Here is a 17,182-nt window from a genome sequence, read left to right on the forward strand (position 1 = left end):
AAACTGGATGTAATTTTTACTTTTGCTCCTCTTTTCATAAGATGTTTTCTTTCCTTCTGGCTTCTTTCAAGATTTTTTTCCTTTGATCTTCTGTAGTTTGAATATATTATGCCTAAGTGTATTTTTGTTTGGTTGGTTTTGTTTTGTGTTTTGGCATTAGGCTCCCTGGTGTTCCCTGAGCTTCTTTAATCTGTGGTTCAGTATTTAACATTGACTTGAGGAACTTCTCAAGTCTTGAGTTTACCAGAAGCCATCCTGATTCACAATCTAGAAGTTGTCTCTATATAAATAAAAGTTAACGTCACGGTAAAGATAAGTGGGTGACGTGAAACGTTTTGGATATACTTGTGAGAGCACCAACCCTTAAGGTATATACTGAGAAGGAGCCATTAAAATGCCGTTTAAAAAAAAATGAGCAGCGAGAAGAGAGTGGTCTGTCCAATAAAGCCATTTTAATAAAATCCAGCATCCCTAACAGAGTTTAAGAGTAAACTAGCAAATAATCCATCCTCTCTCTCTCTACACTCTGCTCCACTCTAAAAACACATCAACTCCATCCATGTCCCAGAGATTTTTCACTGCCCCCTTCTCCTCCTTGCATAGTTCTCTCCCCATGTTCTATGAACCACCACCATAAATCCTACTCACCCTTCAGCAGCAGCTGGAATAGGAGCCTGGCTTAAACTGAAGAATGTTGCCCATCACCCAGTTCTACAAGGCCTGAGTTATTAGCCACAGCAATCACTGACTCGCAGTACACACTTAGAGGAATTCCGGGAAAAGATCAAGAAAGAGGCACTCTGTGCTCTGGCAAAATAGGCGAAATAGGCCGTTAGATAGTTAGAAATATTTCAAGAGAAACATTTTTAGAACCTAGATTCTCACATCCTCCCATATTTAGAAAAAACACAAAAATCATTTAGATATCTGTTCCTCAGGACTAGCAATAATCCTTCAGGAGATGAATGCTTGATTACAACCCTGCACCCCAAAATCACACGTATACTAGCCTTCCCCCACCTTTTCAGAATAGTTCTTCAGGGATATCTGAGAGGCTGTCTCCAGGCCACAGTCCTCAGTAAGACGCTGAAGAAACTCAACTCACAGGTCTTCCTTGGTGCTTTTTTTTTTTTTTTCCCCAAGTTGACACTGGGACTTTCCCCAATAAGCCCTTTATCCTCCTTCTCAAAGCTCAGCTGATGGAGACTCTCCTGCGGAGCTGTCTTTCACTCATCTTGAGCCCTCAAGAGGTGCCCACAAGCTGTGTAGAAGGTGCGGTCCTCTTACGGTTTCTCACGTACTTCCAGTGAAAGTCCTGGTTCCCCGCCCTCCACATATCTCCTTTATAAGCTTTATCTACGCTGCCTGGGCTACAGTTACACGGGGAAACCCTCATCTATCTGACAGATACTTTACAGACTGTGTTACGTTGCTCACTGAGCGGCCGCCGCCGCTGCTTTCCAGCCTACTGCAAACTCCAACTTCTCGCGAGACCATCTGGTATCAACTAGAGCTCCGGCCTTGCCAGGCCTCAAGCCCCACTCGCCACGCTCCAGCCCCCGCACCCCCGCCTCCACGCTCGCCCCGGCGCAGGCGGACGCATGCCCCGCCTACATCCCCGACCCTGCACGGCTGTTTCCAGTTATCTGCTTCACGCTGACTGCGGTCTGAGGAAATGGCGAACCAGGTATAATCAGCTGTTACGCGGGCTGAGTCCAAGAAAGGGAGGGAGAGGGGGAAAGCATGGAGCGGAACCTGGCCGCTGGCTTGAGAGGAGTCGGGGGCGCGTGGGGCTTGGCCTGGAGCCTGACTCTGGCTGGTGGAGCTGAAACGCGGCCGTGGGGAGCTAGCAGCTCAGCAGGGAGGGAGTGAGGAAGCTTTGATTCGGCTCCTTTCGTGGCTGGATTCTGCTGCTTCGCGGGCAGCCGAAGCGGGATGGGGGTGGGGAGAACCGTAGAGTGGGGGCGGGGTGGGATCGGTATCCTGGTATTTGGGAGGTGGTTTAAGAGTCCCCACGTTTTGCGTACATAAAGTTACATCACTTGCTGTGGATCATACTTTCAGGTAGCAAAGCTGCAGCTAGAGCCCGTGCTCCTAACCCCTAGGTTGTGTTTCACCATAGTAGTTCATAATTGAGCTATCTTTCTGCCTCCAAGGACTGTACTTTGGAAGGCTTCGTAAATTTTTGGAGCACCTGGGCACCAGAGCTTTCTACACACCCTACTTGAATCCTTTTGTAACACCTATGCAAAATAGTACCCCATTTTAGATTAAAAAAACTTGAGAGTTACAGGTTAGTCGCGATTAGTGGTCACACTAAGGATGGTGAGCCGGGGTTGCACCCTGTGCAACATACTATTAAAAGTTCCTGAAATACACATTAGCCAGTAAAGGCAGAAATATGCGAGTAACAGGATTAATCTAACGTCGCTGTTTGTTTTAATGCTTTACAGAGTTAACAAATTTTCTTGAAAGATTTGAACTTGAATAGAAATGGTAAAGTCTAAACGACGACCTTTGAGATTTAACAAGTTGGCAGCTGTTTTTCCTGTGATAGTTCAGATGTTGAAGTAGGGCAGTTGCCTGCGGATTTAGTGAGGCTTTGTTTTGTTTAGAATTGTTATTGAAAGGAAAACGTTAAACTTTCAGATATGCTTTAAAAGGGGGGAGGAAGGATTTAAAGCTTAGATTGTGAATGAATTATTTATTCTTGTTGCTTTAGATCTTTAGAATATGTGATTTCATTGTTAGTATTTTGAATTTTACCTTTCGAGTTTGGGATTTATGGTACATTGAGGTGAAAAAAGTTTCTAATGCAGTGTATAAATTTTTTATCAGCACTTAATATCTACATTTTAATTTTAAAAGTGATTATTTCCAGCCTCATAAGTTTATGCAAGCCACTCATCCCTCTGCATAGGTCAGCTCTTCTTTTCCTCCACTCTTTTGTTCTCTTGCTACTAATGGCTACTAACTTACTTCTGCGAAGCTACAATGGCAACCCACTCCAGTACTCTTGCCTGGAAAAACCCATGGGCGGAGGAGCCTGGTAGGCTGTAGCCACGGGGTCGAGAAGAGTCAGACACCACTTGAGCGACTTCACTTTCACTTTTCACTTTCATGCATTGGAGAAGGAAATGGCAACCCACTCCAATGTTCTTGCCTGGAGAATCCTGGGGACAGGGGAGCCTGATGGGCTGCCCTCTGTGGGGTCGCACAGAGCCAGACACAACTGAAGCGACTTAGCAGCAGCAGCAGCAGCACCTTGTCAAGGACTGTATTAGGGGCTTCATTTTCATATCCACAGCTCACAATCATTCTATATGTAGATATTTTATCTCTATGTAACTGTTCCTCATCTTTCATCCTAGTTAAAAGTGACACTTGCCCAAACCCACCAACCAAAGTTACACTGTTACACTCTTTCTCCACATTTTGCATTCTGTAGCACTTTGTGCCTCTCCCTTTAAATCACACATTTTGTAATTATTGGCTTTTAAGTCTACTATAATCTCAGCAGGACCTTTATTCCATAAACATGTTTCATAATCATTCTGTGAACTAATCAAAACCTTCCTCATGCACTGTACTATAGAAATACAATATGAGTCATGTATATAATTTTAACTTTTCTAGTAGCCACATTAAAATGGCATTGTTGGATTAAAATTTAACCCAATATATTCAAAATACCATCTCAACATGTAATCAGCATTTTTTAAATAGTGAGTCTTCAAAACCTGGGATTATTTTACAGGTACAGCTTATCTCAGTTCAAACTGGCCATTTTTCAAGTGCTCAAAAGCTACATGTGGCAGGTGGCTACTGTATTGCATAGCACAATTGAAAGGGATAGGTACAGTTTGTTTGTTTTTTTTAGATCCCCCATTCTGATTCTCTTCCTTATACCACTTCCCGCTGTGCAGTTTTACAGTAAACCAGTGTTACTTACACCAGCCTGAGCAAAAAAATTTCATAGGACACATCTTAAGCATTCAGAGCCCTTGGGCCCTATACCAGACTACTGAATCAGATTCTCTTGGAACCTGTATTCTTAACCTTCTCCTGCTTATGCGTTGTAGAGGGTCATTAAATATTTGATGAATGAAGCTTTTTTTTGGTCATGTAGCTTGCAGGGATCTGAGTTTTCCCCTCCCTCACTCCCCCAACAGGGACCCAGGCCCCAGCAGTGAAAGTGCTGAGTCCTAACCACTGACTGCCAGGGAATTCCTGAATGAAACTTCCACATGTGATCATCTCAATGAAAATTTTTTAATGAGTACTATTTATATAAAGTATAAACACATGCCAGGAGATTCTCAATATCACTTGGAGTTGTGTCATTGTGAATCGGTGATGTACTGTCTAAGATTAGCATTCATCATCATCTAAATTAACTAAGTAGTTGTGATTAGTTCAGGAGGATAAGCATCTTGCTCTGTTTTCCCCCATTGCAGGTTATCAAGTGCAAGGCTGCAGTTGCCTGGGAGGCTGGGAAGCCTCTTTCTATAGAGGAGGTAGAGGTGGCACCCCCAAAGGCTCATGAAGTTCGAATTAAGGTAATGAAACATCTAAGGCACTGGAAGGGAAGGCCTACAATTAGGTCTCTAGATAGATGAGTCCTCTGAGGTCTACAGAGGAGAAATCCCCAAGGACAGTGTCAAGGAGAAGGGACTGAGAGTCATCCAGCCTTGGAATCCCGGCTCTCAGACCATCCCTCTCACTTTTGCAGTGCTCCTCTCCTCTTTTTAGCTTTGGTGTTGCACTGAACAGCCTTCTCCATGGATCAGTGGATGAGTGCAGTTGATCTTCTGTAGCCTGGGTTTAGGGTGACTTTATAGGATGTTCCCCTTTCTGCTGATCCCATAACTTAAGATGTATTCTGAAGATTCTTTGGATTATTGGAAGAAACTTCAAATAAGATTTGGGAACAGGTTCCTAACTGACTGGATCAACAAGCAAGTGAAGCAGGCTTGCTTAGAGAACTTTAAAATGTACTGACCTTTGCAGACAAGTCCAAGGTTCAGGGGATTCATTATTCCAACACGTCTTAATCTCTGCTGTGGCAAAGAAAGTGAAGTTACCCCTGGAGAGAGGCATATAGCACAAGGCAGCCAGCTGGATACTCTGGCATTCTACTCTGTACTTGTGATGTAAAATCAGTGCTTTAAAGTAATGACCATTGAGTAAAATGAACCTTCTAGCAAAAAATAACCATTTTTTGCTGTGAATTGGAGTATACTTCCCCCATCCCACCTCCAGTTCTCATGCTTCCAGGGATCACATTTAACAAGTCGAGAAGCCAGGGCCAAATAATTTTTTCAGATTCTTTTAACCCAGGCTCAGGAATCTGAAATCTTTACAGAAATCAACCTGATTGTGATTTTTCTGCTAAAGAAAAAGTTGATCCTGGATGTGCTAATATGAGCTGTACAGGGCTACCAGTCTTCCCTGGGAAACTGCTAACAAACAGCTAAGAATGTTACATTGTAATCAGGTTTAAATGTGAGAAGCAGAAAAACGGATACTCCCAAGACTTTTCCTTTCTGTGCTTTTGGCAGTGTGAAAAGAAAAGAGATACTTGAAAGCCAGAAAAATTGGGATAAAGGGCTTATTTAAGCAGAAATTCTGTGTGGCTGCTCAAGAGGGAGTTGGTTCCAATAAAAGCTCTTGAATTTTGCCACAGACCAAGCAAGCTGGCATATGTCTTTTTAGAAATCTCATTCCCCAACAGTCAGGAGGAGGCCAGCAGTGAGATGGGCTCTCCCTGCTTTTGCACACAGGTGGTGTTCCTCTCCACACCCGCAGAAAGCACCGTGCCCATAACATGCCCTGGTTTACCTTCTCCTGCTAACGTATCAAAAAGGAAAATAGATACACTATGTTTCATTGCCTATAAAGGTACCATTAATTTTATGTACCACTAAGAAAATGCTGCCAGTTCCAGTTGTTAAGATGCCATCGGTGATGAGCACATGCTGATTTTAGAGAGGTTAAAATATGAAAGAAGTGTATCTTCTAACCAATAAAATATGCTGTTAAGTAAAAATGTCTCTCCTTTGACCTGTGTGTCACTCTGAATTGCATGTGCATACACTCAGACGCTATTTAATATCCTGTTAGATTATTGCCACTGCAGTTTGCCACACTGACGCCTATACACTGAGTGGGGCTGATCCTGAAGGGAATTATCCAGTGATCTTGGGACATGAAGGTGCTGGAATTGTGGAGAGTGTTGGTGAAGGAGTTACTAAGCTGAAGGCAGGTAAGGAGGATATTTGAACCACTTATTTTACAATTTTGGCTTATTTTTATACGAAATTATATTTCTGATACACTATACATTGTTTATTTTTGAATAAGTTACCGCCTAAGTAAGTTGTCAAGATTGATTTTATTCCTTATCTGGAAAACACAAATATTTGAGAGCTGTTTCCTTTCTGATTATGAGACTGCTACTTATCTGACATGGTTTTTGCCCAATTAAGCAAGAATTTTTGAAGATGCATCAAGTCAGTATAGTAAAGCACATGACTTCCTTGTTCTCCACTTACTGTTTTGAAAGTTTCATTTAGATAAAAATTTGAAGCTTTTTTTTTTTTTTTTTTTGCATAGTCAGGCAGTGTCTGATGTTATGTAGGTAAAGTTCTAGGCCTTAAAGTTGTTAACCTGCAAAGCTGTGTGAGTTGACAAGAATGGGAATTTGTTTAGAATCAGGTGCTACCAATTCAGGACAGTGTCCTTGCGTTCGTTTTCTAGGTGATACTGTCATCCCACTTTACATCCCCCAGTGTGGAGAATGCAAATTTTGTCTGAATCCTAAAACAAACCTTTGCCAGAAGATAAGGTTAGTGTCTTTTTATTTTATTCTTAAAACAAGAGGTAATATTAATCATGATAAGTAATTATGTGGCAATTTATACAGAGCATTCTACGTGCATTATTTCATTCTGTCTTCTTGGCAACCTGTCATTATCACTGGTATTACTGTATTTTCATAGATGAGAAAATTTAGACTTGGAAATTAAGTGGTATGCTCAGCATCATCAGCTGTTGGGAGAGATAATGCAATTTTCTGAACCCATTCTCTTTCCATAATACTAGGGTAAATTTGCCAAAATAGGTAGTAAGGAGGGACATGGTTATGAAATTAAATGAAGGCATTTTTATGAGCCATTTTATTGTCCATGAAACCAAAGTAATAAAACTTAGCTCATACGGTTTTGGGAAGCCTCCAAGAGATAACATAACCCTTTGACAAAGAAAAGGTGGTTATTTTATTGTAGCAAGGTAACACACTTAACTTCTTTGAGGCATTTAAGATCTTGTGTCTGTTTTCCCCCTTTTGCCTCTTTTTTGTCACTGAAGTAGAACATACACATAATGAAGTAATTAAAGTGTACAAATACTAAGTGTACAGTTCAATGAATTTTTATGCTTATACACACCTAATAGTTATAACCTTCACTCAGATCAAGATAGAAAACCCTTCCAGCTGCCCACACAGTGCTTCATGTCCCTTACAGGTCAACACCTACCTCCCTCAAGGGTAACCACTATTGTTATTTTTCACTGTAAAATTTCATAGAAACAGAATTATGCAGAATGTGCTCTTTTGCCTGGTTTATTTCATTCATAATGTCTGCTGAAGTGGCCGTGCTGCTATATGCCTCTGATTCTCTTTTGTTTCATTCCAAATATCTCTGTTTACCCTTTCTCCCATGGACATTCACATTGCTCCCCACTTTGACCCTGCTATGGTTAGTGCCTCTCGGAGCGTCCATGTGTGTCTCTTGATGGATATCTTGATGGACATCTATGCAACTTTCTCTTGGGTATTTCCCTAGGATTGAAGTTGCTGAGTCATGGCATATACTCCCACCCAGCACTATTTGGGAGATCTGTTAGTTTTTGCATTGTTTTCTAACGCCATTGACAAAATTAGTTTCTTTTTTTGGAAGACGAAATTGCATTTATTTTATCACATGAACACAGTTACAAAACTAGAACCAAAAAAATATAACTATAGTCATTTTGAAAGGGAATTCCAAACACTATCTGAAAGACTTCTGACATACCAAGTAGGATAATGGTTGTAGGCTTTTTTGTGGCTGTCTGTAAGCTTTTAGAAGGACAAGTTCTTTCAAAGCTTAAAATATATCCCATATCACCTTTTGTTCATGAGCCTCTTCTGAAAGCAGAGCAGTTTCTGACATTGAGAGCTAAGCAAATTTAACTTGCTCTCATAAAGATATAAAGGTTATTGGGGTAGAGCTTTGTCATCTGTTTGTTTCTGGTCGTATTTATGTTTCTCTCAAAGGAAATGTTCTTGAATCCACAGGCAGTTGACTTTTTCTTCATCTGTATATATTTTATTCATATATATTCCAAAGGTTTATCCAAGAGTGTACATCAAGTTCTAGGGTTTATTTTTATTAAAAGTAACCTATTTATTAAGCACTCTGTGCCAGGCACAATGCTAATGCTTACATAACCTCTCATTTGATTTTTTAGTAATCTCTAAGAAAGATGGTTTCTCTGATTTTCTAATGACAGATTGAAGGCACAGGGGTTAATTCACTTGACAAGGGCCACCTGGGATTTGAACACAAGTGTGTGTGACCTTCTCAAACTAACACCAAAAAAAGATATCCTTTTCATTATAGGGGACTGGAATGCAAAAGTAGGGAGTCAATAAATACCTAGATTAACAGGCAAATTTGGCCTTGGAGTACAGAATGAAACAGTCAGCAAAAATAAGACCGGGAGCTGACTGTGGCACAGACCATGAACTCCTTATTGCCAAATTCAGGCTTAAATTGAAGAAAGTATGGAAAACCACTAGACCATTCAGATATGACCTAAATCAAATCCATAACGATTATACAGGGGAAGTGAGAAATAGATTTAAGGGATTAGATCTGATAGGGTGCCTGAAGAACTATAGATGGAGGTTCCTCACGCTGTACAGGAGACAGGGATCAAGACCATCCCCAAGGAAAAGAAATGCAAAAAGGCAAAATGTTGTCTGAGGAGGCCTTACAAATAGCTATGAATAAAAGAGAAGCGAAAGGCAAAGAGAAAAGGAAAGATATACCCATTCGAATGCAGAGTTCCAAGGAATAGCAAGGAGAGATAAGAAAGCCTTCCTTAGTGATTGGTGCAAAGAAATACAGGAAAACAATAGAATGGGAAAGACTACTGAGCGACTTCACTTTCACTTTTCACTTTCATGCATTGGAGAAGGAAATGGCAACCCACTCCAGTGTTCTTGCCGGGAGAATCCCAGGGACGGGGGAGCCTGGTGGGCTGCCATCTATGGGGTCGCACAGAGTCGGACACAACTGAAGCAACTTAGCAGCAGCAGCAGAGATTTCTTCAAGAAAATAGGAGATACCAAGGAAACATATCATGCAAAGATGGGCTCAGTAAAGGACAGAAATGGTAAGGACCTAACAGAAGCAGAAGATATTAAAAAGAGGTGTCAAGAATACACAGAAGAACTATACAAAACAGATCTTCACGACTCAGATAATCATGATGGTGTGATCACTCACCTAGAGCCAGACATCCTAGAATGCAAAGTCAAGTGGGCCTTAGGAAGCATCACTACGAACAAAGCTAGTGGAGATGATGGAATTCCAGTTGAGCTGTTTCAAATCCTAAAAGATGATGGTGTGAAAGTGCTATGCTGAATATGCCAGCAAATTTGGGAAACTCAGCAGTGACCACAGGACTAGAAAAGGTGAGTTTTCATTCCAATCCCAAAGAAAGGCAATGCCAAAGAATGCTCAAATGACTGCACAATTGCACTCATCTTACACGCTAGTAAAGTAATGCTTAAATCCTCCAAGCCAGGCTTCAGCAGTCTGTGAACCATGAACTTCCAGATGTTCAAGCTGGATTTAGAAAAGGCAGAGGAACCAGAGATCAACTTGCCAACATCCATTGAATCATTGATAAAGCAAGAGAGTTCCAGAAAAACATCTATTTCTGCTTTATTGACTACACCAAAGCCTTTGAGTGTGTGGACCATAACAAACTGTGGAAAATTCTGAAAGAGATGGGAATACCAGACCACCTGACCTGCCTCTTGAGAAACCTATATGCAGGTGAGGAAGCAACAATTAGAACTGGACATGGAACAACAGACTGGTTCCAAATAGGAAAAGGAGTATGTCAAGGCTGTATATTGTGACCCTGCTTATTTAACTTATATGCAAGTACATCATGAGAAACGCTGGGCTGGAGGAAGCACAGCTGGAATCAAGATTGCCGGGAAAAATATCAATAACCTCAGATATGCAGATGATACCACCCTTATGGCAGAAAGTGAAGAGGAACTTAAAGAGCCTGTTGATGAAAGTGAAAGAGGAGAGTGAAAAAGTTGGCTTAAAACTCAACATTCAGAAAACGAAGATCATGGCATCTGGTCCCATCACTTCATGGGAAATAGATGGGGAAACAGAGACTATTTTGGGGGGCTCCAAAATCACTGCAGATGGTGACTGCAGCCATGAGATTAAAAGACGCTTGCTCCTTGGAAGAAAAGTTATGACCAACCTAGACAGCATATTAAGAAGCAGAGACATTACTTTGCCAATAAAGGTCCAACTAGTCAAGGCTATGGTTTTTCCAGTAATAATGTATGGGTGTGAGAGTTGGGCTATAAAGAAAGGTGAGCACCGAAGAATTGATGCTTTTGTTTTTTTTTTTTTCTTTTTTGAATTTATGCTTTTGAACTGTGGTGTTGGAGAAGACTCTTGAGAGTCCCTTGGACTGCAAGGAGATCCAACCAGTCCATCCTAAAGGAGATCAGTCCTGAGTGTTTATTGGAAGTACGGATGTTGAAGCGGAAACTCCAATACTTTGGCCACCTGATGCAAAGAACTGACTCATTTGAAAAGACCCTGATGCTGGGAAAGATTGAAAGCAGAAGGAGAAGAGGACGACAGAGGATGAGATGGTTGGATGGCATCACCGACTCAATGGACATGAGTTTGAGTAATCTCCGGGAGTTGTCGATGGACAGGGAGGCCTGGCATGTTGCAGTCCGTGGAGTCTCAAAGAGTTGGACATGACTGAGCCACTGAACTGATTGACTGTGTCTGTCTTTAGGGCCCATATTCCTAAGCAAGATGTTACATCAACCATTTAGAATATCAAAAATAATTTTGAAACCGTTGCAAGAGAGAAGATAACTTGAATCCATGGGGACTATTACACTTTTGAAATAGGCCTCCTAAGAAATCTGAATTAACCAGTTTGGACATCTGCTTTTATGTGCTGATCTGGATCAGTTCAGTTCAGTCAGTCAGTCCTGTCTGATTCTTTGCGACCCCATGATCCGCAGCATGCCAGGCCTCCTTGTCCTTCACCAACTCCCTGAGTCGACCCAAACCCATGTCCTTTGTGTTGGTGATGTAATCCAACCATCTCATCCTCCATCATTCCGTTCTCCTCCCTCCTCAATCTTTCCCAGCATCAGGGTCTTTTCCAATGAGTCAGCTCCTCGCATCAGGTGGCCAAAGTATTGGAGCTTCAGCGTCAACATCAGTCCTTCCAATGAACACCCAAGACTGATTTCCTTTAGGATGGACTGGTTGGATCTCCTTGCAGTCCAAGGGACTCTCAAAGAGTCTTCTCCAACACCACAGTTCAAAAGCATCAATTCTTCAGCGCTCAGCTTTCTTCACAGTCCAACTCTCACATCCATACATGACCACTGGAAAAACCATAGCCTTGACTAGACGGACCTTTGTTGGCAAAGTAGCGTCTCTGCTTTTGAATATGCTGTCTAGGTTGGTCATAACTTTCCTTCCAAGGAGTAAGTGTCTTTTTAATTTCATGGCTGCAATCACCATCTGCAGTGATTTTGGAGCCCAGAAAAATAAAGTCAGCCACTTTTTCTACTGTTTCCCCATCTTTTTAGTTGCTTGTAATCTCTGCTGTGTGGATGCTGTTTTGGCTTAATGCTTTTTGAAGTTATATTTGCTCACAGTTTCATGATGGAATTTTTTTTTCTTTTTTAAAAAATTAATAAAAAAAAATTCATGTATTTTAATTGGAGACTAATTACTTTACAGTATTGTAGTGGTTTTTGCCATACATCGACATGAATCAGCCTCGGGTGCACAAGTGTTCCCCATTCAGAACCTCTCTTCCACCTCCCTCCCCATCCCATCCCCCAGGGTCATCCCAGGGCACCAGCCCTGAGCACAATGTCTCATGCATAGAAACTGGACTAGCGATCCGCTTCACATGTGATAATAGACACGTTTCAGCACTACCCTTTCAAATCATCCCACCCTCACCTTCTCTCACAGAGTCCAAAAGACTGTTCTTTACATCTGTGTGTCTTTTGCTGTCTCGCATATAGGGTCACATGATGGAATTTTAAAATCATTTTATGTGATCCATAAGTTGTACCTGTTAAAATTATTTCAGTACTCTTGACAGGTAATCTAGAGGGATATTGAATGTTGAGAAAGATTCATAAGATTATAATTCTTTTAAAAGTTTTCTTAATCAGGCATTGGTGAAAGGTGCTAAATTGATTAATGAATACATTAGAGATTAGAGTTTTGGTCTTAGCACAGTCTTCTAACTACTGGTCATCATTTTAAAAAATTGATTTCTTTTTCTTTAGAGTCACTCAAGGAAAAGGATTAATGCCAGATGGCACTAGCAGATTTACTTGTAAAGGAAAGACAATTTTACATTACATGGGAACCAGCACATTTTCTGAATACACAGTTGTGGCTGACATTTCTGTTGCTAAAATTGATCCTTTAGCACCTTTGGATAAAGTTTGCCTTCTGGGTTGTGGCATTTCAACTGGCTATGGTGCTGCTTTGAATGCTGCCAAGGTAAGTGTTGGCCTGGGTTTTAGATTCCACCTTCTAACTTCATACAGCAAAGCTTTGCTGAAGTAGTGAACTTGGCCCAACCTGTAAGAAAACTAATGATTTCGCTGACTCTTACAGAATGAGTACCTTATAGGCTGTCTTTAATGTTAGGTGGAGCCTGGCTCTACTTGTGCTGTCTTTGGCCTGGGAGGAGTTGGATTGGCAGTTATCATGGGCTGTAAGACGGCTGGTGCAGCCCGGATCATTGGTGTGGACATCAATAAGGATAAATTCGCAAGAGCCAAGGAGTTCGGGGCCTCTGAGTGTATTAACCCCCAGGACTTCAGTAAACCGATCCAGGAAGTGCTCATTGAGATGACTGACGGGGGAGTCGACTACTCCTTTGAGTGTATTGGTAATGTGAAAGTCATGGTGAGTATGCCTGGCTTCATTCCATGTGCTTGTGTGTGTGTGTAACTGCCTTTTTAAATGTAATTTCCTTTATTAAGATAAAATATTGTTTTGTTTTGCAAAGGAGAAATCTTAAATTCTCGGATAAGAATGGTTGCTGAAAGAATGGAAAAATAACTATTGAACTAGACAAGGGAAAGATGAAGGAAAATGTTATTTTGCCTTTCAGTCTCTGCTGTATCTTAAAGTGCGTTTCATTAAATGAAAAGGCAAAACGATGCAGTTATAGAGAACATGGGCTATGGAATTAGATACATATCCACATAGTGACTCAGTAACCTTAGTAGACAACAAATAAAAGCTTTAAATCCTTTCAATTTGTGTTAATATTTAGCCAAATTAGCAAATTCTTTTAAAAGTACCTGTTAAAATTGTTCAATAAAATTAAACAACTTAATAAATACTTGGATCATTTTGTTGCCACTTTTCTAAAAAAGTTCTGTGTACCACTACCCTGTCCCCCAGAAGTTTCTGGAGAAGTAGATATTCTTAGCAAAATGCACTGACTTCTGTGGTTTGTCTGCAGAGAGCAGCGCTGGAGGCCTGCCACAAAGGCTGGGGCATCAGTGTGGTAGTGGGAGTAGCTGCCTCTGGTGAAGAAATCGCCACTCGTCCGTTCCAGCTAGTCACGGGCCGCACATGGAAAGGCACTGCCTTTGGAGGTAATTTGATGGATGAGGACATTTTCTTCTGTTATTTCCTTCAGCAGAATTGTAATCCCAATGAGTACTAACCCTGGGGACTGGGGAGGTGCTCAGCTTCTTCTGAAACACAAGGCTACTTTTTATACCCTGAAAAAAAATACTAATATTCCATTAATGAAATAGCTGGGGCTAGGTCAGAAGCTGGATACAGGATAAACCAGGCCAGTCATCTGGTAGACTTATATAGGTTATTGGCATTTTTTTACTCATTTTCCCAGAGAGTGCAGTGATCCCTGGATGTGATCATGCTTCTCTCTAAACAGTACTGATTTCAGCAGTAACCAGTCTGAGTAAAACTTTTAAGTTAGACAGAGCCTTATAACAAAATGGAAAAGCTGCCAGACTGATCGTTTTTCCCTTGAGTGTCCTAAAAGTATGTGGTTACCTGGGGTTGCCAACTACCAGGAGAATGCTAAGAAATAGTTTCTCTTTCTTAGGGTCACTCAGCTAGGGAAGAGAAAAGACATCAAAACATGTTTATATATCCCAACTATTGTGAATGAAGGAAACCTTAAGTTTTTAATAGATTTTTAAAAAATACATCCTTACAATTCTCCTAAGGAAAAAGTATTACATAGCATAAGTTTCAAATGAAATGACCTGCGTCTAACAAAGTGTCTCATTCCCTGCCTCACATCATGCCACATTTTTTTTTCCAAGGCCAGAAAATTGGGAAAGTATGAAAAATGAGGGATTTGGCCTAAGTTTTCCTTCTTTATACTACACAATTTGTCAAGGAAAATGTCAAGCTGACTAAACCCTCTTTTCAAAGCCTTAGACACTAGTATGCCCCACTTGAGTGTATTAGAACAGACTTGTAGAACCACACATGCAGCTCAGGGACATCAGCTGAGGTTCCAGAGCTATATTTGAGAATGTTCTAAAAATGTCTGGGAGACTGAGCCAGGGGGGTTGGAAGTCACTTCTAACTGAAGCCTCACCGAAACACATGTTTGTTGAGAAATAAGCTGGAGCCTTGGGGCCCCATGGGTGTTGCTAACACATGACTCACAATGTAAATAGAAGTTTTGGTGTAGGGAATAGCAGTAGCTGTAGTTGTCTGTTACCAGGAGATTTAAATGAGGGGGTAAAAAAAAAGGTACCAGTTTGGAATGAAAAGGTAATCTGTCGAGGATGTAAGGAGGGAGATTTGGAAAAGGGTCAGAAAGATCCCCTGGAGAAGGAAATGGCAACCCACTCCAGTATTCTTGCCTGGAGAACCCCATGAACAGAGAAGGCTGGTGGGCGGCAGTCCATGGGTTCACAGAGTTGGATACAACTGAAGCGACTTAGCACACACACAAAAGCTTGAAATATAGTCCAAAGAAACCCTAGTTTAAAAAGGGGGAAAGCTTATTTGTACATTTACTGCTTCTTTTAATAATACAAGTGAAAAATTGAAGGATCTGACTTTGTTTAAAATCTTAACATATAAGTAAAGGTCTTCTACTTTGCTTTTCAGTTCACAGGTTTTTATTCTGAGATGTTATCTTTATGTTGAAATTAAAAGCACAGAAATAAAGTCATGTATCACATCAATTTTGTTCTTCCTTGAATTTCATGATTATAGAAATTTTGCTGTTGTGGATTTAAATAATCTTGTTCTGAGACTTCTAGAGTTCTGTCCTGTATAGTTTTAAAATCTCCGTTAAGGTTTAATGAGATTTTAGTAAATCTTAACACAGAAAAAAGTGCTCAAAAGGCATCTGTTTTTTTCTTAACTAAAGATGTATATTAAATTCTTCCTCCTCTCTAGGCTGATTTTGAAGTTTTTCATTCCTCTTTAATTCATGAAAAAATTCATTCTCTTAGATGTCTTTGTCACCTACTAAATAATAAGCATACTATAGAGATTTGTTGGAAAAAGTAATGAATAGATGTATGATTTCCTTTAGGATGGAAGAGTGTAGAAAGTGTCCCAAAGTTGGTGTCTGAATATATGTCCAAAAAGATAAAAGTTGATGAGTTTGTGACTCACAGTCTGCCTTTTGACCAAATTAATGAAGCCTTTGATCTGATGCATGCCGGAAAGAGGTAAGCTTTCTCTTTAGCTGTGTAGTATAGACTGCGGTAATGATTTGGGGCTTACGGAGGAAGAAGTATTTTTTTAAAAAAGTGTTTTAGTGGTGTTAAAGGATTCTGAACCTTTGTTTATTGTTTTCTTCTCTTACAGCATCCGAACGGTTGTAAAGCTTTAAGTTCAAAAGAGGAGAATTCTTCCATCCTTGTAACTAAGTCTTAGGGTCTGGTTGGAGCAGCCACATAAGCAGAAAGGAGCTCTTTCAAGTTCACAGATTGTTAGATCTTCATTAACCTACTCTAAGCAATAATGTTTTGTGTGTAAATTCCTACATATGTCTAACCAAGGATAAGGCTAATACTGTCATAAATCTGTTTTCTAGTCTCTTCTTCACATAAATAATTGCTAGCTCATTAAAGAATATTTCTAACATAATAAAAGGAATGCCTGTGTATGTGTGGGAGTTGTCACCTGTTTTATGCTGAATTCATTCTCATGATTTCTCTCCCTGTCATCTTCATTCTTTAAAGGAAAGACGGAGAAGGCAAGGCAGTGGTGAGTGTATGCCGTTGTCTTCACTGTCATTGGTAACTTTCTTGTAACTTTTAAGGATCTCAGACCCATTATTAAAGAACAGATTTCTCCAGTCAACCGAAATCTGCTTCGGTGAGATTATCCTTTTTTTTTTGGCTGCACTGGGTCTTCGTTACTGCACCAGCTTTCTCTAGTTGTGGTGCATGGCCTTCTCATTGTGGTGGCTTCTCTTGTTGCAGAGCACAGGCTCTAGGGTGCTTGGGCTCAGGAGTTGCAACACGTGGGCTCTATATAGCGTGCGAGCTTAGTTGCCGCAAGGCATGTGGAATCTTCCCGGACCAGGGATAGAACCCATGTCCCCTGCATTGGCAGGTGGATCCTTAACCACTGGACCACCAGGGGCATTGAAGATTATCTTCTTGAGGGCAGTTACCGTGCATTGATCAAACTTAAGATTCGCAGTTCCTGGTATGGCATCTGGCCCATATGGAGCAGTAGAATTCGTCACTGAAACTACCTTTTAAGTAGGTAGTTTTGTGTTGTTGATCCCGCTGTGAACTTATTTCAAGTATATGGAAAACATTTACTTACTGAATATCCAAACT

At 40.8% G+C, this 17,182-nt stretch overlaps 1 protein-coding gene across 1 annotated transcript; it reads left to right on the forward strand.

Moving 5' to 3' along the window:
- Positions 1 to 1,498: 1,498 nt before the first annotated feature.
- On the forward strand, positions 1,499 to 16,497 carry ADH5 (alcohol dehydrogenase 5 (class III), chi polypeptide). Its single transcript, XM_010848316.1, has 9 exons — positions 1,499 to 1,687; positions 4,458 to 4,559; positions 6,124 to 6,265; positions 6,760 to 6,847; positions 12,650 to 12,869; positions 13,020 to 13,280; positions 13,846 to 13,981; positions 15,919 to 16,057; positions 16,197 to 16,497. Exons 1-9 carry the CDS (start codon positions 1,676 to 1,678, stop codon positions 16,219 to 16,221), a joined length of 1,125 nt encoding a protein of 374 aa, XP_010846618.1. The 5' UTR covers positions 1,499 to 1,675; the 3' UTR covers positions 16,222 to 16,497.
- Positions 16,498 to 17,182: the final 685 nt, after the last annotated feature.

Source organism: Bison bison, unplaced genomic scaffold (assembly GCF_000754665.1).
Source record: "Bison bison bison isolate TAMUID 2011002044 unplaced genomic scaffold, Bison_UMD1.0 scf7180017864263, whole genome shotgun sequence".
NCBI classification, from domain to species: domain Eukaryota; kingdom Metazoa; phylum Chordata; class Mammalia; order Artiodactyla; family Bovidae; genus Bison; species Bison bison.

What these genes read in the sequence shown, in the direction of transcription:
- ADH5 (XM_010848316.1), top strand. An exon ending in CTGCTTTGAATGCTGCCAAG is followed by an intron (nt 12,870 to 13,019) that starts GTAAGTGTTGGC and finishes CTTTAATGTTAG; the next exon opens with GTGGAGCCTGGCTCTACTTG. An exon ending in CTGATGCATGCCGGAAAGAG is followed by an intron (nt 16,058 to 16,196) that starts GTAAGCTTTCTC and finishes CTTCTCTTACAG; the next exon opens with CATCCGAACGGTTGTAAAGC.